Source organism: Neopelma chrysocephalum, unplaced genomic scaffold (assembly GCF_003984885.1).
Source record: "Neopelma chrysocephalum unplaced genomic scaffold, ASM398488v2 Primary Assembly neopelma1_59, whole genome shotgun sequence".
NCBI classification, from domain to species: Eukaryota; Metazoa; Chordata; class Aves; order Passeriformes; family Pipridae; genus Neopelma; species Neopelma chrysocephalum.
The window spans coordinates 4,354,016-4,374,189 of record NW_020897714.1 but is presented as its reverse complement, the minus strand read 5'-3'; the positions used below and the strand labels follow the sequence as shown (position 1 = coordinate 4,374,189).

Genomic DNA, 20,174 nt, shown 5'->3' with positions numbered 1-20,174 from the left:
TATATAGTTAAATGTCAGTCCTGTGAATGTTTTGAACTGTAAGGTCTCTGCCTTGTTTCTTCTCCTGGAGACTGAGCATAGATTAAACTAAGCAGGGGGGAATTCCTGCTGACCTCATTTTAAGCTCCTTGGACACAGCAGTGTATGCGCTTCCCTTTCCTGCATTCCTGATAGTAGAATCTAACCGCACAGGGCTTCATAGGAGCAGACACTGTGGTGGGCTCCATGCTGCTGTAGGAACCCTGTGCAAGATAGCGTACAGAGAGTAAATCCAGCTGCCCATGTGCCACTTGCTGGCCCGTTTTTGATGGGACATTGCAGTATATGGAGCTTGAGGCTTGGGTTTTACACAAGAGTGCACAGACTGCATGAGTGATTTATTCAGGGAATGCTGCGATGCTGAAGGAGTAGCATGAGAAATGTTGAGTTCCAATTCCAGTGTTTTCATGCCAGTAGTGGGATCAGGAGGAGGTATGCAGAAACACTGAAAGGTACTGTGGTGACAGTATCCCAGAAATAAAGAGGTGAAAGGGAACTTCCTTTACAGCAGTGTGAGTCAGTGCCCTGCAGAGGGACATGGTGCAGAGGCTTCCAAATGTATAGATACAAATCACTGCAGTCTAGCTGTGAGTTTGTGCAGCTCTGCTCCTTCAAGGCTTTGCTTGAGCCGAGCAACTGCAGGTGGCAGAGGTCACACCCAGCTGAACATAGCAGTTGTTCCCACAGCTTTGTGCCTGCTTCAGATGTGCAAGTTCCAGGAGACTCATTCTTTGGTAGCTGTTGAACCAAAGTCTTAACTATGGGTACAGTGTGATTTTATCTGGAGTTCTATCTTTCCCAGCATTTTGTTTCTCAGTGTTGTGTAAGGTGGAGATGATTGGGGGGTTATTTTGTGCACCAGCAGTTAAACTTTAGCTCATGTTCCAAATACACAATTGCCATACACGGGAAGCAGGAAATAACAATTTATTGTTTGAAACAGCATTAAAACCCCTAGGCTCTCAGAAAAAAAAAACCAACCAGGTAAGATTGCAGTGATACATAAACACGTAAACACAGCTGAAACTGTCTTGGCATAGATGACGTGTGTTTAAAAACAAATTCTAAGCAAAGAGAAGTACCAATGGCTCAAGTGCACTGAGAGACTGGGAAACACACTGCCTGCCACAGGATACAAATGCCAGAGCTCACAGGGATCCAAAAATTCTTTAAAAAAAGATTTAAATGATACAGGATACTCTGCACCTTGCTGTAGGAGCATCCAAGGAAAGAGTGCAATAGGCACGAGAGAGGTGAGTGCTCTCCCTGGACCTTGGCTAGGGGTTGGGGCCAGGCTCCTGGGCTAGACACTGTCCAGCCCTTCCTAAAGAAAGTGTGTTGGGCTGCTGCCTGCACCTTAGTGTGCTGCCTGGACAGCATGCTCCCTTACCCACCAAATCCCACACACACTGCTCCACTTCAAAAAACTTTTAACTTTTTAACTTTTAAAGCCATTTTAACATCTAAAGCCATTTTAACTTTTTAACTGGTTCTGAGCAATGAGAAAGCTGTTTATCAGCTCTCTTAGCTGCTGCCTGCAATGAAGATGGTATTTCTAAATCAGTCGTGGATGCAAACAGTGTCTCTACCAATCTTTATGCTACCAGTAACTTATGTGAAGGGAAGGGATAAGTTGAGCCAAGCCAAGCGCTCGTGTGATCTTCTACATGTGTGTTACCCACTACCAGGTGCTAGAGACCAGTATTTGGGTATGAGCCAGGTGGCCAGAATTGTCAGTATAAGGAATAATGACCTTAGAGCAATAACAGAGATGCAGAACTCGTCACATACAGGTCTGTCCCAGTCTGGACGCCACGTGGGATCACCTGTGAACAATACAATTCACTTGTTTTCAAGTATTACTGCACCAAGGGCAACAAATGGAAGCAGTAATTCTGGCGGTACTTACCAATGACTTTGTCACGCTCTGCATTTTCTGGAGAGAGAAAACAAGTGAATGTAAGCAGAATTTTAAGTTAGAAACCATTTGACTCTAACCAAAAGGGAATGAAGCGTGAGCCTCACAATGGCCTCACAAATACAGGTATGGGAGATGCATTGCTTTCCAGGAAGAAGCAAAGACCCACTGACTATGGGAGAGCCCTGCAGTGACTCTCTGGAGAGAGTCCCTACAGAGACTTTGCTGAGGAGTGCTTGATCACATTGTGTCGACTTCTCCTACCAGTGGTTGATGCAGAGACAACTCACTCCCCCAGGTGTGCTTCCCAAGATTACTTTGGTTGCTGCCCCATACTTTATGTTTAAGATCCTCAGCCTGCAGCTAACATTAAACAGCCCTGTGAATCCGGGACTCCCTCATGTTCCTGCAGTGCTGGTGTTTTAACACCACCTCCCCACTCCTTTAGTTCATCAAAGATCGAGTGATGGGGAAAAGTGTGACCATACCCTCAGCTCCCCCCAGGCAGATGTCCATAGAACAGTGCCTTGTCCTCACAGGAATTTCAGGTGGTCTCCTTCCCACCTGACACCATGCAGCCGTTAAAAAGCCAAGTGCAGGTGAATCAGGTGGGCTGTCAGACTCAGGCTAAGCATGACATCCCCATGAAAGGCTCCTGCATGTCAGCCTTGTTCTGTCCCGGTGCTTAGGGGAAAGTAGATGGCCTGGCTGATGTTCACTGGAGCGAGCAGCTTTGGCAGTGCTGTGGATGCTCTCCCCACCTGCAGCAGCATGGCAGGGGAAAGGCTTGCTTGGACCTGCACCAGCTCAAGCCACAGCTCATGCATCAGATAATAACCCGGAGCCCCCAGGACAGGACACGTGTCCCATTATCTGCTTCCCATTTCTGTAAGCAGTAACTTTGGTGTGAGTGGAGGTGATAACACCTTAAACTGCAGCCCCCATATCTTCTGTATTATAGTCTGTAGCACATAGAAAGCAGACCCCACCCTGTCCTTCCCCAGGGTAGAAAACAGGCTCTTTCCACCCTCCTCCCTCCTCTCTGAGCATCATTGCCCACTTGGCTTCTGACTGCAGTTTTTCAGTCTATATTTAAGAACAGGAGAGTGCTGTGCCTGCTTCCTGTTGGTATCTTTTGTGTACTCTTTCTGCTTAGGGAGAAGGACTGGTTGTCCTCTACTTACGACAGAGATGGTTGGTACACTGCTCACCACCGCAGTCACTGCACGCTGCTCCGGTCTTGTATGGCTGTGTTGGGTAATTCCCACTGTGAAGCAAAGTAACACTGCTCTCAAACAGCCCTTGGGAGCAGAACCTACCGCTAATTAGATTTTAACCTGATTTTTCTTTCACTTGTGTTGATAGAGTGATGGTTTTAGGACAGTCCTGTCTGAGTGCCCTGTGCCTAAGACAGGCAGTGAAGCAGAAGAGGTTAAATGTAATGGGGCACCCTGTTGCTCAGGAACCTGGAGACAGTATTGCAAGCCTGGGAATTAAGCAGGCTCAAACATGGGTAACTAGTGTGCATGGAAACTGTGGGGTCTCAAAGCTGGCTCTAGCTATAGAAACAAGAGCATGTTCAGTTACTGTGTGTGTACATGTGTATTCCATGTTGAAGAGGAAATCTCTGGTGTCAGAGAATCTCCCATAAGTAGTGATTTCCTCCACTTGTTTGTAAATACTTCAGGAGTGATATGGGTCTCCCTCCTGCTCCCTCCCTCTGCCACTGGCATGAGTGGCACCAACAACCTCTGCCCAGGCCCTTGGCTCGATTTTACTTGCCCATATGTCTGATACTGCACCAAACACAGCTCAATGCTTCACTTTGCTTGGAGCATGGCCAAAACAAGATTTACAGCATGCCTCAAACTTCCCATAAACACAGATAGAAGGATTTTTTAAGCATGCAATCTCAGCAGTGCTAAACTTCATGGTAAGACCTCAATTACTTTCAGCAAGGTGAGGCTTTCGTTGCATTTTAGGAACTGAAATTGTGTATGCGTCTTGCTTGGGCCCTTGGCAGAGTTGAAAAGAGTTCAGGATTACATAAAGAAAGAATTAAAGCTGCTGCTTCTCAAAAGCTGGATGTGACATTACTCCACTTGTTAGCATGTAACGGCCCATTTGCAGTGTCCTCACTCAGCAGCGAAGGGCCCAGCTTTAAAGCCCTCTCTAGAGCCCCTTGTCTTCTCAGAGAGCACCCTGCCTGCTTTGCAGGCACAGTTGTATTTAGACTGATGCCTTAAGCCCATAATGATTTTTTATTTTTCTACCTTATAAGTTTTATAAGTAATAGAAGTAGATTTTAGAAACCCTTTCTCCCTCCTCCCCGTAGTATCCCTTAGTTTATACATTCTTTAATCCTTTCACCCCATTCCATACTCCCTATATCACCCTATCCCCATATCTAGTAGAAAATGTTTAGTCTTTTAGTCAAGGCAGGCCTGTCTTGTTTGGAGAACGCTTGTATCTTGGCCTAAACCGCAGGACAGAGTCCAAGAACTGGGTCACCCTGCTCTCTGTACGCTGAAGATGAAGAAGATGATGAAGAGGGGGTCCCAAAAGGCACCCCAGACCCAATTTCGAGAGGCGGGCCAGAGGGTGGACCAGGCCAAAAGTTAGAGGATGGACACACTTGGGATTGGGCAGATATTGCTATAAATGTGACATCTTGGGCACAGCCCGGCGCGCGCGTCGTAACATCTATTGCCTTGGCATAATTAAACCCTTTCTTATCTCACCCCAGCTTACGGCTCCTGAATTTTTTTCGTAGCACCAGCTGAGCAGGCATCAGACTGTGGTGGCATTAATTAGCTGGAGAAGGGTAAAATACATCCATCCTAGCTAGATATCCTACTGAATGTGTATGAAGGACCTCAATCAAATTTTGAGCAGCCCCAGCCTCATGAGCAGCCCTCTAAGATCGCAGCTGCAAGCATTGAAAACTTCAAAATTTATCAAACCATCAACCTAGAGGCTTAATTATGCAGGCATGTGTGGGAGTATCTTCAGACTTCGGGCTTGCACCTTGGCAACCATCTGTGGCTATCTTGGGACTCAGGAGAAAGGGACTGATTTTCAGATGATCACTTCAGTATTTTCATGCCAGCAGCTAATGTTTTACCCTTTTTACCAGTTCCACTGCTTTTCTGGCTTCAATACATCCAGCAAATAAAAAAAATGGTAGGACAGAGGTTTAGCTCTCTCCATTTTGGGAACCATTTCCTTCCACGAAAGACAAGAATAGATAGACTAATCTAATAAAGTTGCATGTTGTGGGATAGAAGGGGTAGGACTCTGTGAAATATTCATAGCGAAAAACCTTACGGCGGCCCATAGTTGCAGATGAAGTGTCCAGCGTTGGTTATGGAGGAGTATGCCACCCTGGGACAGAAGTGGACGGCACAGCCAACCTTGTAGCTTGTAGCCCAAACAACCTGCAAAGATACACAGGTACACTGGTGACAAAGGCTTTGATTCAGCATCTGAAGCATTAGGAGAAGACCTGCCCTCCACTTTAGAACATCCAAACGGGCCGAGGAGCACTCCTTGGGCAGGCTTCATGGGGAAAAGCAGCAGTGATGGATCTCAAACCCGTGGTTTGGTCTGAAAAATGACTGATTGTTTTTACACTCAGTTTGCCACATATTTGTTAAAACAATGCTGAAAACAGGAATAACTGGCTGTAACAGGTTGTTTTCCTTTTTTGCAAAGGAGAAGGTGAAGTTCACCTCACTGGCTTCAAGCTAATCCATTAGCTTTCTGCCGAGGGAGATCAGTTCAAACCTGTGCAGAAAAGGCTGCATGATCTGCTACAGCTTCTATGAGGGCTGATTGCTGCTGTACTAAATCCTGCAAGGACATATAGGCAAATTGCCAGAAGGCACTGGTGTTACAGGAGGAGCAGGGAAAAGGATTGTGTCCAGACTGCAGTCCTGCCTTTTAGCATCACAGCCATGACTGAGATAACATAGAGGCAAGGGCATTACATTATTTAGTGATCCTCTGTCTATCAGAAGCCCTTTTGTGCAATCCACCATCCTACACCCAGCTCCAAGATTAGAGTACAGTCAAAGGCTGCAGTCCTGGAAAAATAAATCCCATGACAGCAGCGGAGGGGAGACAAGGGTGCAGTGGTACCTGAGGGTGATACAACAGCAGCGATGACTGACGATGTCAGAGACCCTAAAAGCATAGGAGATAAACACATTCGTGCCCCTGCCTCGAAGAGGAGGCATGGCTCTTTCTGCTTTTGCCTCTTTGGTAGGGACAATGCTCAGGCTCTTGAGGATGTTCTCAGTGCAGTGGCAGACCAGAGGCTGCTCCTGACACCAGCCACAGACAACTGCATCCCCAAGAACTGTGAAGGACTGAATCACACAACCTTCCCCATCCCAGGCAGCTACTGGCTGAGGCATATGCTGGAGATGTAGTTGTGGTAACTGCAGTAATTGTGCCCAGGGAAAATTCTCTTCTCCATAACTGGGAAGGAGGAAGAGGAATGAGGAGTTCCCTAAAAGTAAAGACCCAAGGATACCTCCCAAAGCTGGTTGACACACACATCTTCTAGCTACAGTCACTATCACCACTGACTTCAAGTGGGAATAATCTTTTTTTTTCATTCTCTCCCATGAAACTGCCTGGACTGCTCCTCTACAAACACTGTGCCTTACTGCCAGATAAAGTGCATTTCACTGCAGTTCCCAGATGCTGACTCTTGCCATGCCCTTGTGAGCAAGGTCAAAAAGCAACGTGCTGTCACCTCTCACAGGTTCTGCATTTAAATATCTTCTCTGCATATAAGTACCTGGGTGTATCGTTCAGACAGCCCACCAGCTTCACCTCATCTATTCAAGTCTAAATGCAGATGTGTATCCTTGTAGAAAATATTAAATAGCCTCAGGTGAAAATCTAACCCTAGAGCTGCTGCTGTCCTGTTCTCACATAGCTGTGGGTAGTGATTGCGGGGTTGCACGCAGTGGCACTCCTTTCCCTCACTCTGCCTTCTTTCTTTGGTAATAGTGGTTGAGAAAAATGTGCATATACTTGCAGAACTGCAGACATCTCTTTCTGTGATGGTATTTCCCCAGCCCTTGGCGTGTGGAGGCTGCCTGCCAGAGCTGGGACCTCATCCCACCAAGCACTGAAGTCCACAGCCACTGCCTGGTTTTTGGCCACTACTTGGCTAAATCTGACTGCTTGATGGCTGTATTGTTTTCTTCCTGAAAAAAACCCAACAACTTCCATATTTAAAATAATAATACAGTGACTCTTCTCCTCCCATAAATGGGAACATAAGAACATCTCGTGCACACAAACACAAAGTAAGACTACAGCTTGAAGAAGTTCATTGAATCTTGAACAGAAATGCAGAGTTTCTGTGTTAAAATGGCAAAGCTGGTTCGTGGTTTAGATGGAGAAGTGCAACGCCTACCTGTGTATAGTGGCCGCATACGTTTCTGCACTTATTGGTGTTATAAGTGTAGAATCTGACCTCGTTGTACCATGAGGTGATGGCTCCTTTCACAGTAAAGGCAGGAAGTGAGCCAGTCCAGAGGTTTTCTCCAACACGGGGAAATCTGGGGTGAACTTTCCCTGGCTCTTTGAGGTATATATTATGTTTAAATAAGCATTTCTTTGCCCAACCTTTCGCAGTCTTTGCCAAATCTGGATCCCAACTCTGCAAAATAAAGAGATTTAAAAATCTTGGTTATATTAGCATTTTATTAGCAATGCAGTAATTCAGAGCAACTTCCAGGAAAAGCTATGTCTTAGTAGCATATGTGCTTTTGGTTCATTTGTTCTTTGCTTCTGCTGAGACTTACAGAGCTACATGGTAATTGGGCTTGTAGGTTCATTTTGGATTTGCACTTAGTTACTCATTAAACTTGAGGAAGTTTTTGGGGTGGTGTGTGATCTTGGCTGACTGGTTTGTTGGACACCAAGAGCTGCATGTCAGTCAAATACAGTGTTAGTGGCACAATGTGCATTTCAGGGCTGTGCCAGCCATGAGACAACATTATTGTAAATTAAAGAGTGAATTTATATGAAATCTGGAGAGTGAGGGTTATGCTTACCATACCAATCAGGCAGGAGTCTTGTGCAGCCTCATGTATTAAGGCCACTGCTTGCAGGTCACTTCACAAGCACACTGGGATTTTGGGGATAGTTTAAACTCAACCCCTTGGTTAGCATCTTTGTGTTTGGCAGCTTCAAATGTTAGTGCTGAATTCATATTTGTGGAATGACTCATTCACTTGCTATTCAATCCTACAGAAAGTGATTATTTAGGCAATTGAGTTATATAAATGTCTTTTGTTTGCACTGGAGGTGGTGTCTGCTCTTGCTGGGTTTTCCTGTGCACACAACTTGGTTAAGTGATTACAGCATTGTACCTCCTGGAAGATACAGTACCACAAACCTGTAGTTCTAGTTATACTTTGTGTTTCATAAATAAAGTTGTCGAGCACTGCTGAACTATTTTGAAGTTTTTTTTAAATAACATTCTTTTTATTTGTCCTTTTCTGAATTAATTAAAATCTCACTTGCTTCTGCAAATGATGGAATTGTAATTGTTTTGAATTGATCAGTAGCCATGACAAGGGAAAAGGTAGATTGTAAATTTGTAATTGGTAGATTTTTTTTTTTTAGAAATCTAACAAAGGTAGGTTGTTAGATTTTATGGCTATGTTTTACATAAATAACTTTCTTTGTACCATAGATAAGTCTGAAGCAACGTGTATTGTTTGTGCTACCAATCAGTATTTAAAAATCACAGGATCACAACAAAATGCATCTACAGAGATTTGAAAATATTCTGTAACCTATGTCTTCCACTTCTTCCAATGGCTAACATTTGGGGGGGGGTATATTTTCCCACTGTGTTGGGTTGACCCTGGCTGGATGTCAAGTGCCCACCAATGTCACTCTGTCAATGCCCTCCTCAGCTGGGCAGGGGAGAGAAAATACAACAAAAGGCTCATGGGTCAAAGTACGAACAGAGAGAGATCACTCACCAGTTACCATCATGGGCAAAACAGATCCAACTTGGGGAAATGAACTGGACTTATTACAAACCAAATCAGAGTAGGGTAATGAGAAATAAAACCAAATCTTGAAACACCTTCTCCCTACCCCTCCCTTCTTCCAGGGCTTCACTTCACTTCTAATTTTCCTCTACCTCCTCCCCCCCAGCAGCACAGGGGGACAGGGAATGGGCATTGCAATCTGCTCATTGCATGTTGTCTCTCCCACTCCTTCCTCCTCGGTGAAAGGACTCCTCACACTCTTTCCCTGCTACAGCATGGGGTCTCTCCCACAGAAAACAGCTCTTCACAAACTTCTCCAATGTGAATCCTTCCCAAGGGCTGCAATTCTTCATCAACTGCCCCAGTGTTGGTCCCTCCCACAGTTGCAGTCCTTCAGAAACAGACTGTTCCAGTGTAGGTCCCCTGTGGGGTCACAAGTCCTGCCAGCAAAGCTGCTCCAGTGCGGGCTCTTGTCTCCATAGGGCCACAGGTCTTGCCAGGACCCTGTTCTAGCGTGGGCTTCCCACTGGGTCACGGACTCCAGACATCCACCTGCTCCAGTGTGAGGTCCTCCAGGGGCTGCAGGTGGATCTGTGCTCCACTGTGGACCTCCATGGGCTGCAGGGGCACAGCTGTCTCACCATGGACTGCACCATGGACTGCAGGGGAATCTCTGCTCTCGCACCTGGAGGATTTCCTTGCTCTCCTTCTCCACTGATCTTAGTGTCTGTAGGGTTGTTGTTCTCCTCACATATTCTCATTCCTCTCTTCTCTGGCTGCAATTGCTTGTGCACAACAGCTTTTTCCCTTCTTAAATGTATTATCCCAGAGGCACAACCACAGTGGCTGATGGGCTTGGCCTTGGCCAGTGGCACGTCACTCTTGGAGCTGGCTGGTATTGGCTCTGTTGGACAAGGGTGAAGCTTCCGGCAGCTTTTCACAGAAGCCACCCTGTAGCCTCCTTGCTACCAAAACCTCGCTGTGCAAACCAAATACTAACCACAAAACTAACACATAAATAATTTGCCTAGGAAATCAGTATATCAAATATTAAAAGTAAACTTGGGGCAGGGGCTTTTATTTCAAGTGAGCAGTTGGTGTTTCCTTAGATGATAACTTTCAAGATCATGATGAAAGATGTATGATAGTCTTGGATGCACCTTAGTGCTTCATGGTCTTTTTTTTCACATTCTGTTGAGCCTACACATCTCTTTTCCCCTTCATCCTATAAAAAGTTTAAAGTTCCATAAAGGTATACATATATAAAGGTAAGTTAATAAGCTTAAATATACTTTCCATTTTTGTGTGAATGCTTAACTTGGCTGACAGTTGAAATGCAGTGTACAGAAACTGACAGTTCAGAATGATCTTCAGTTTAACTGTAGTTATACTCCTTATTTGCTTATAATACTGCACTTATGCAAAAAGATTGGACTAAACAGCATAGGGAAAAATGCACAGGACAAGAATGTCTCATTGCTGTCTAAGGAAGCGGTACTTACAGTTATTTTCACTCACAAACTACTTCTCAGTTTTGTTTTCGTAATGAGTTGCTTGCTGATTTAGGGAGGAAAAATTAAATGTATAACATATGAAAAGTGGTGCAAAGCAGCAGTAAGTCAAAGGAGACTGTCGTCAAGTCCTGATGAAACTGGTGAGACTCTTTGTACTGATTTTGAGGAGCCTCAGAACAGACCTAAGCCGTGCTTTGGGTACGTGAAAAAGGACTCACATTTGTCAGGTAAAAAATTTTCAGATCAACATTCTCATTTTATAATACATGTATTACAAATATTGATGGTTGGGCTTTGTTACTTGCAGTTAAAGGAATTTCTGTCTTGTATTTTCTTTTAGAAACTAGTTTTCCAAAACATGGAAATGCCCTGAATTCACGGTCTTACTTTTTACATATCTAGGGGGGCAGTTATCTACAGCAAACAGAAGCTCCCTGTGACATAAAGGAGCCATCTCCTTTTCCTCCTTTTTGAAGTGCTAAAGGCCACTAAAAGTGAAGAAATATGCTGTTTTCTATTCCAATGCTTTTACTTTCATTACAGATTTTATCATGTCTTGTACTGCTTTCTTCACATTAAATTGTTCCTGGGAGAGGTCATATTAAAGACTAGTGGTTTTGCCACGTTTTAAAAGAAACTTACCATGATTTAGTTTTTGTTTTAGATGTAATTTATTTATTTGTTTCTTAAGCTGCTTTTTTTCCCCCCAGATTTCAGTTCTTTACTTTTTCAAAAGGAGAAAGTAAGTCCAATTTAAAAAGATGAATATTGCTCTTCTAACACATCTAACAATGTTTTGTTGGTGTAGGGCCAGTGAAGAAACGCAGAAAATAAGAGTCCAAAGCAACATGTACTGGAAGTTCAGCATGCCCAGCTGAAGAAAGCTGAAGTAAAAGATGCATCTAGAAGAGAAACTAAATTATTTCCTGGCAGGTATGAAATCCAAGCTTGGCCACTGCTCACTTACCCCTCCCTAGTGGTCACTTGTCTTTTAGTGTTTGACAACCAGAAATGGAAAATGAACTTTTTTTTCTTAATGTCAGTTGGGGTGTTGCTAATTACAGTTGTGGTTATGTCCTATTCTGGTGATGATCATGTGAGATGGTATGGAAAAGGAGCAAAACAAAAGATCAGAATTAGGATAATGGCTATGGTCCACTTGAGAGATCTCTGGAGCTTATCCCAAGAAGAAAGACTGTCTTTTGCATGGTAGCTGCAGATATCACTCCCTTATGTGTCCAGGGAGCAAGAAGGGGGCAGAGCAGCCTGGAACCTGATGCCTCTAGCGCTTGCTCCTGTTGCTTTTGGGCTTTCCCTGCAGCCCCAGCACCAAGGAACAGCTCTGTTGGCTCAGCAGGTGAGAGCCTTGCAGAGAAAGCGTTGTTTGGCAACACAGTCTCTGTCCTTGCCGACTGAAGCATGAAAGGGTGTGCTTAGGTCTGTACATAAATCACACCTTGGGCTGTTGAGCTGTGTGAGGTGTCAGAACGAGGAGGCATTTCACAGTACAAAACAGCGTTAGGTTGAGAGCTGAAATCCTGGGTTTTGAATGAGGAATTTAAGTCATGGCAAAACCATACACACACCCGATCACATAAAGCCACCTGATAATCAGAGCTTTTTTCTTCTGCTTTAAAAAGTAGTCACTCATATGTCCCCAGGAGGTTGGCTTTTTCCCTTTTTCCCTTTTTTTTTCTTATTTTTTGCATTTGATCAGAAAATAATCACCATCACAATGCTACACACTTGGACATAAGTTATGAAGATCCCCTTACCATGTAGAGCATGTTGCTGGCTGGTGGATCCACTCCAGACCGGAATCTGTTATGGGTTTGCACACATTCCTCAATAAACTTTGGATCTTCAATATCAGGCAACGTCGATGGTTCATAGGAGTCAGAGAAATGACAGAAGAGCAGTAAAGCCAGAACACAGGCAGAAAATCTGCTTGTCATTGAGAGAGAGGGAGAAGATAGATGGTGCAAGCAGTAAGTCACTGCCGTGGATCCAGCACCGCCCTTCTACCTCGGCCTTCTAAGCGGTGGCAAAGTTACAGCCCGTTCTCTCCCTAAGTATCTTTTATCCAGTCCCTCATTAGCATGGGAGGGGAGGGGGGGCGTGGTTTCAGTGCCTCAGTAGCACGAGCTGCGAGGGTTGCCGGGGTTTGGGCAGCGCGCACGGTCGGGTCCTAATGCGGAGGTTGTCGAGAGTCTGCTGTGGGAGTCGTACGAGGCAAGTACCCCCTAAACCAAGTGTCCTGTGTGTGACCCCACTGCTTGTGCTTGTGCAGTCATTCACTTCGCTGTGTAACACATCACAATGGAACGTTGCAGTGAGGAGTATCTGTGTCGAGCCTGCCCCCGCAGGGCCAGAACTGAGACTTAGTTCCTTTTTGCGGTTTGGGCTCAGGCGCCCGTGAAGTTTCTTGCAAGCTCCACCACCGAGCGCTTACTAAGGCATATACTGCAAATGTGATTAACCCTTTCCTTACAGTCATGCGTTTCAGCATCTGGTCTTCCAGCTTTGAGGCAGAGTGTTGCAGCTGTACGAGGTGGTTTTAGCTCCACCAGCAGCGTTTTGCTTTGGAGGCTTGTGGGCTGGACTTATCTTAGGCATGGTAATTGAATATGGCATTAGTCAGAGGAAACGAATCATTTCGAGAACGTTGCTATGAGAATAAGGAAATTAAGCTACAAGTTCACATCAAAGTTGTGGCAGCCATGCCTCTGTCTTGTTTTCTTCTTTAATTGTGGTGGGCAAGCTTCCCTCATGTCCTTTGGGCTTTCTTGTTATGGTTTGTTTGGCCCCAGTCATCCTTTTCATAGCAATAACTACGGATTGCATAAGAGTTTTGGTTAAATTTTCTGCTTTTGATGAAAATAGATGCTGTTAAGGCTGTTGCTGTTTCTTTCTTTCTTTTTCTTACATATTTTCTTGGTGATGTTTTTATACTTTTATATTGTTTTATTTCTATAGATAACCCAAACAGCTACCTACCTCCTTTCCATTGCAATCAAATTGTTCTAAAATAAAGCTGCCGCTTCCTTTTCTTTCTTTTTCTTCCTTTCCCTTCCTCCCCTTTACTTCCTTCCTTCCTCCTCCCTTTCTTCCTCTTTCCTTCTTTCTTTCCACCCTTCTTTACATCAGTCATTCAGTGTCGTTTCATTCTAACACATCCCAAGGGACATATTAACAAGAACCTTGGCTGGGGCTCATTTTTATTGCGGGATGCCATGAGTGTTCAGAGCTGCAATGTGGCTTAGAATTTCAGTCACTGTGTTCTTAAAACATTAGGACAAAGATAAAGGAGGAGAAACAGCTTTAAATATTGATAGCACAATTATGCATTGCTAATATTGGTTAGTATCTCTTAGATTGAAAGATGGGTTTGTTTCCCTTACTAACAAATGCATATTGGAACAATAGGGTTCGAGGGCTAAATATCTCTTAAACTGAATTCATCAAAGGTTTGGGCTTTTAAAATAGGCTGAGATCTTCCATTTCTAAATCAGAATCTGCCCTGGACCCATTTCATCTTCTGTTTCAGGTTTTCCTCCCTGCTCCCCCCATCTTCCCAAATCCTTCCTGAAAGGTCAGGATTTTGTCACCATCTCACATCCTAAAATTAAGCTCTCCCCACTGACACCCCACCTTAATCCTTGCTCCATCAACTTCCCCTAGTATTCTTCTAGCTATGGAGAACAAAGCTTAACTCGGAGAGAAGAACAGAACAGTACAACTGACACTACAGTAACTTTAATGGACACTGACACATGTAGGCTAAGTATAGTAAAGGACAAGCTTTACTTCTGTTCATAAAGAGTAATACATACAGTTAAATCTCTGTTATCTGGGGAAAATTGTGTCTGGGATAACTGAAGGTTAATGGAGATGAGTTATTACATGCCTTTGTGATGGCCAGGTTTCCATGAGGCTTGTTAGCACATATAGTAATAGATAGTGTATGTGGTCCCTCTAGCAGTGAGCTAGCCTGGAGTCAGAGCTAAGAGGCTTGTACAGACATGGGAACATGTTGCAGCTATTGCCAATAAATTAATAATATTAACTTTATGCATGGCCACTTATATCTTGCCTTGAGTAAGGAAGCAGCCTTTCCTATGCTGGATAAACATCACAGGGATAATGGAGAGATGACCAAGTGGTTTTTTTAAATGTGTGCGATTGTCTAACAGTAATACAGTGGTAGGATCGCTATCAGTATCTTAATTGACTATTACTAACAAAAAAAAATGTGTGTGGAAATCGCTGTTGTACTAAAAGAGCAGCACTAGCACTCAGTACCAGAAACAGTGGCCTTAAAATTAAAACACTAAGACAGAATTGGTCACAAGAGGAACATGGATGCTCCGCAGGTGGAAAGTATTTTGGCACAGGAGGACTGGGGATGCAGGGCCGCAGTGGCTGGAGCTGGGGCTGTGTATCCCAGTCTAGATACCAGTTGGCATAATCTAAAAGTCAGTGAAGAAACAGGTGTTAAGACCCATCAAACTTAGGCATACTTATAGAAAAGCAATTAAGAACAATTTTATACATACCTATCAGCTTCTCCTGGTCTGTATTTTCTGGAAAGAGATCAGAAGAGGAAAGAAATGTGAGTATCATTCAGTGGTAGTTCGTAATGTAAAGAGGTAAGCCTTTGCTGGTGCCTGGCTGATTGCCCTGATGATGCCAGTCAGTGCCTAAAACATCCTGCAAGGGGGAAGCAGGCCAACAAGAGCAGGTTCCCAACTGGTGTGGAGCTCATATTTTTTATTGAATTGAATGAGAAGCAAAGAAAACTCAGCTGTATCAGGAAGAATTTGTGTCATGGGCATGAAGGAATATCAAATAACAACAAAATCAGGAATTTATTTAAAATTGTTACACATACCAAATTTAGGTAGTTATGGACAGAGAAATATAACTACTAAATTTATCACAGAAGTACATTTTTACCGAAGTTTTGACGCATTTGGTGGATTGCCTACATGCATGCTATTGAAATTGCTCATTTGATCTATAGGAGAGTATGGTAAAATGGGTTGTAGGATCTAGCACTTAATTTTTAAATGCTCTGTTCCTCCTCTCCCTCCTTCTAGTCTTTGAAATATTTCTAGTTTCCCTGTGATGCATCACTCTGAGACTTTAAGCTGAATCTGCCAGAATATCATGGAAGGAAATAAGAGTACCAAATGCTCAGTAATTTCTACAGCTGAAGTTGTCTAGAGCTGTCTAGTAAAGACCATCCATCCCCATTAAACCTCTGTATAAAATTTGTATTTGATTTAAGACATTGTTGCATGTCCTTTCATCTCAGTTTATTTAAAACATTGACTAATTTGGGACTAGGTTTAATGACGTAGCGGTCTACAGCTGCAGACTGCTGTGGAAAAACAAGCTCTGTTTTTTAGAAAATTGTGGAAGTTAGAAATATGTATGCTTTTCAGTATCATCTTATTATTGGTTCAGAAGTATAGTTGTTGGGAAAATGTGTTAGGACATGCTAAATAAGCAAGAAAGCAGAAGTTACATTTCCTATTTCTGCTGGGAGAGAAGAACCAGACAGTGAATATTTGTTGGGGCTGAAGTTTTAGCTTTGACTTCCTGATCAGACAAAAGAGAGAAAGTAGTCTAATTGATACTTCCCTGCATCAGAAACTCTGGCTTCTACTTCTGAGAGCCTTCAACAGCAAAGTGTTGCAATTAATTCCTTCTTATACTATTCTTACCAGGGTTTGGTATTTTTGCTGTGTAGTGGGCTACAGACCCATTATGCACTTAGTGCAAATTGACTCATTGTTATATTTTCACTACTAATTATGCCACTTTTATTTCTGTGCAATTTTCGTAGTTGATCACTTTGGTCTTACCACAGAGCTTGTCTACACACTTCTCATTACCACATCCGCTGCATGGTTGTCCTGCGTTGTATGGTTTTCTTGGGTAATTCTCCCTGCAAAGCAGAACGGTATTTTATTAGCTGTTACTGTAAAGGTATTTGGGTGAGGGAATCCCTTTATCAAAAAACTGGTCATTGCAATTGTTTGAAATTCCTTTTAGATCAGATTAAAGTTCTCAGTAGCATGGGGAGCAGTTACCTGGTGACTCTCGCCACTGGAAATTAATGAGACTTCTCAGGCAATACTGTTTTATTCAGTGTAAACATACAAGACTCTGCCTCTAGTCCCTGGATTATAAAAAACCTGTAAAAGGTAAATCAAAATATTGCAAGGTACAAGATAAACTAGAGGACTGTCTTCCTTTTATTTCCTCAACTAAAATGTGTTGTTTGAAGTTCGGATGGGGCCATATGAATAATCTTTCTCAAGCGGAAAGCTTGCACCTTTACCACTTTTCCTGCAGAGACTGAAGTCAAAACAGATTTTATTCCACCATTTGCATTATGGTGAGTGCTATTAGTTATGATCTGCTTTCCTGCTCTTCTAGAAAGGGATTCTGCAGGTCCAGCTAAGTCCAGCAGCTTCTATTCTTAGCAACTTAGGGGAAGTTTCCCTTAGACCAGTGACATGAGGCTGTAGCTTATTCTGAAATCTGTTACAGCTGCTCCCATCATTGCTGGCATCTGATATAGGTCAGCTATAGAATATTTATAATCTTCATATATATTTTTATGTATAGGATATTTAAAAAATTAAAAAAAAACCCAAATGCAATAATTAACTTACGCTGGCCCATAATTACAAATGAAGTGTGCTGCTTCAGACACTTGTGAAAAATGTTCAACTGTATTGCAGAAGTGAACTGCGCAGCCAACTTTGTAACTCTCTGCCCAAACGACCTGCAGGACAAAGGGAAGCACATAATGCGCTTTTTGAAGACTGACAAAGCAACAGCATTAAGTGAGGAAGGAAAAGGGCAGTATCTCATAGAAATGTAAAACATCTGACACAGGACCAACGTCAACAACCCAAAGGGCAGCTGACAGGCATTTTTGCATTTACTATCTGGTGCCCCTATAAACATTAAATTGTCAGGGGATAACCCCTTTCCACCGTTAGTGGAAATAGAACTTGGGCTTCGTAATATTTCTTTTAATTACAAATATTAATTTTTATTACAAACCCTGGCATTTGTAATATTTATTTCCAATCTCATGCAACAATAAACTGGGGGGTAAAAGGCCTCCTGTAATTCCTGTTCCAAAGCACTCTGTTCCAAGCCTGTATTCAGATTTTCAGTGAAACTATTAGATTATAAACCCTTGGCCACGTAAGGCTCACCTGAGTGTGGTGACCACGTACGCCAGTACAGCTATTGGTGCTGAAATCATAGCTGCTAACTTCGTTAAACCAGTCACTGAGAGCTGTACCCACAGAGAAGGTGGTGGTTATGCCAGTCCAGATGTTTTCTCCAACAAGTGGGAAGGGGTCAATCTTCCCTGGCATTTCAAAGTTGGTATTGTGTTTAAACTTGCACTTCTTTGCCCATGCTTTGGCAGTCTTAGCTAAAGCAGCATCCCAGGACTGTAGAAAAGGGAGAAGACTTACTATAACCTGTGCTGCAGTGACTTAGCTGAATTCAAACATTTTTAAACAGAAACTTGTAAGGATTGTTTTCCCCTTTTCTGCTTTCCTCCCTGCATTCGGTTTCTTTCTCCGACTTGAAATTCCTACTCTCATAGCAATTTTTTTTCTTATTTCTGCCTTAGTTATTGCAGGACACGCAGTATCTATCCACTGTCCTATTGTATCTGACTTGTTAAAATATTTAGAGCTGGACTGCAGTCCAAAAAAATCCATTAAGAGCTTTTAACTATCATGGAACACCTTTGATTCAAGGGGTTTCTCTATATTTGTTCTGCTGTTATTCCAGGTGTGCTGGATCTTTGGTCTAAGCAAGTAAGTTTGTTCTTGTGCAGTAGCTTTTTAAATTAAACATTGTTTTTAAAATGGCAAGACATTAAAACACTGGTACTCTGAATTTTACCCCTTTACTGTGAACTTCCATTCATAGAAATGATTCATATTGCGCACGCAGTCCTTTCCAGCTATGCAGCACTGCTGAAGGGCGTGGAGAAATGACATGAACTGACTGGGGTTACATCCCTCAGCTAGCTATACACCTTTTTCCTTATGTATTCCACTGAACAAGCTGAGACCGACCCATAGCTTGTTCTGATATCCTTTGTATTTGCAGGAAGCTCTGCTTTCCAGCCCAGATACTACTATTCCTACTCTTCAAACCCTGCTACAGCAAATGAAGATCAGGTATCTAAATGGATGTCTTGGCAAATCCCTTTATTCAACACATGTTCTAGATTGGAAGAAACAACAGGAGATGATAGATTTCCAACAAATCCTGTTCTGCAGATTGCCTGCTCTGGCACTTTTTAATACCAAACAGCTTCCCTGTATGAAACCTGACCTGACATAAAACAGATTACTATCTCTCTTACAAAGAGGTAGATAAAGCTGAACTGAACTGAACACTGTTTTTTGCAATACAGCCCTTTGCTCTGGCTGAAGTTGAGAGTAGCAATCTTTTGCTAAATAAGAAATTGCCTTCACATTATTAAAACTGAACAATACTGTGAAAATGTCTTTTCTATTTCTTGCAAAGAATGAACACATATAGTACAGAAATCATTAACTGAAAGGAAAGAATAGCACAATGCAAATGAAGAATAAGATGGGCTAAATCAGCAGCCCAATCTATAGTAACTTCAAGCAGATCACAAGCACCATCTCATCATGTGAAACATATTGCTGGCTGCTGGATTCACTTTCGATTGAAATGCGTTGTGAGCTCTCACACAGTCTCTAATGAACTTTGCGTCCTCTGTGTCAGGCAAGGGATATTGTAGATAAGCATGAAAGCAAGTGAAGAAATCCAATAAAAACAATGCTGCAAATAAAAATGTTATTGTCATAATTCTTCAATTTTTTAATAAGTTTTTATATGGAAAATATCTTAGGTGGAGATGATACCAGCAAGCAGTTCTTCAGAGGTTGTCCTCTGGCTGTGGAAGCACTTGAAAGTGTCAAAATTGCAGGAAGTGAATATAAATTGCTTCATCAAGTACAGCTCTATCTGACATCATAGCTGGCTGTCAAAGGGTAAAGCATGAAACAGGCATCTGCCATGCATATTAGCATGGAGCAACACTCCAAGTATACTTCTGCCTTTTCTTTGTGTGCTCCATCCTGGTTGACTGCCAAACCATTGTGTGATTGTAGGTCTTATCTGAAGAGATGCTGCAGAACAGCTTTCTTAAAACCTGCATCAACCATAAAATTGTAGCTTTGACAAAATACAAATCTGCTGTTCAGCTGATTTTCCAATAGTATTGCTTAGTCATATCAGCCTAGTTAAAATTATGTTGCAGGACGTTGCTTCCATGTCAAAATTACTCAAGGAATAAGCAGAATTAGAAAATCTGCGCTCCAGCAGGAGAAAAAAGAAGGTTCCTGAACAGCAGCTTGCTGCAAAACAGACCTCCTGACCTGGTTTGGTGTGTAACAAAAGTACAATTTGGAAATCCCAAGCTTGAGTATGTGTTGATACTGGCCTTCCTTAGCTATTTGCCGTTACCTGCTAGCCTGAAATCACTAGAGGAGCTTTCTGTGCTCCTGGAGAGCAGTTAACATTCCCAGTATAACATTCTAAGACTGATCTCTTATTGGGGCTGTAGGATGGTATGTGTTGGAATTTGTA

The 20,174-nt window shown here is 42.9% G+C and overlaps 2 protein-coding genes across 2 annotated transcripts; both read right to left on the bottom strand.

Moving 5' to 3' along the window:
• Positions 1 to 951: 951 nt before the first annotated feature.
• On the bottom strand, positions 952 to 12,694 carry LOC113965834 (glioma pathogenesis-related protein 1-like). Its single transcript, XM_027679741.1, has 6 exons — positions 12,275 to 12,694; positions 7,392 to 7,637; positions 5,285 to 5,394; positions 3,142 to 3,224; positions 1,949 to 1,975; positions 952 to 1,865 (listed from the first exon to the last, which is right to left on the bottom strand). Exons 1-6 carry the CDS (start codon positions 12,452 to 12,454, stop codon positions 1,714 to 1,716), a joined length of 798 nt encoding a protein of 265 aa, XP_027535542.1. The 5' UTR covers positions 12,455 to 12,694; the 3' UTR covers positions 952 to 1,713.
• Positions 12,695 to 14,690: 1,996 nt separating this feature from the next.
• LOC113965833 (glioma pathogenesis-related protein 1-like) lies at positions 14,691 to 19,389 on the bottom strand. Its single transcript, XM_027679740.1, has 6 exons — positions 19,202 to 19,389; positions 17,741 to 18,002; positions 17,186 to 17,298; positions 16,370 to 16,452; positions 15,056 to 15,082; positions 14,691 to 14,968 (listed from the first exon to the last, which is right to left on the bottom strand). The coding sequence occupies exons 1-6, from the start codon at positions 19,387 to 19,389 to the stop codon at positions 14,715 to 14,717; spliced, it is 927 nt and encodes a 308-aa protein (XP_027535541.1). The 3' UTR covers positions 14,691 to 14,714.
• Between the last annotated feature and the right edge of the window lie 785 nt (positions 19,390 to 20,174).

Excerpts from the sequence above, each read along its gene's own strand:
- LOC113965833 (XM_027679740.1), bottom strand. The coding sequence starts at position 19,389 with ATGACAATAACATTTTTATTTGCAGCATTGTTTTTATTGGATTTCTTC. Across the intron at positions 16,453-17,185 it reads ATTTGTAATTATGGGCCAGC|GGAGAATTACCCAAGAAAAC; the intron begins GTAAGTTAATTA and ends TCTGCTTTGCAG. Across the intron at positions 15,083-16,369 it reads GTGTGTAGACAAGCTCTGTG|AAAATACAGACCAGGAGAAG; the intron begins GTAAGACCAAAG and ends ATCTCTTTCCAG.
- LOC113965834 (XM_027679741.1), bottom strand. The coding sequence starts at position 12,454 with ATGACAAGCAGATTTTCTGCCTGTGTTCTGGCTTTACTGCTCTTCTGT. Across the intron at positions 7,638-12,274 it reads CCAGCAACATGCTCTACATG|AGTTGGGATCCAGATTTGGC; the intron begins GTAAGGGGATCT and ends TTTATTTTGCAG. Across the intron at positions 5,395-7,391 it reads TATGCGGCCACTATACACAG|GTTGTTTGGGCTACAAGCTA; the intron begins GTAGGCGTTGCA and ends GTATCTTTGCAG.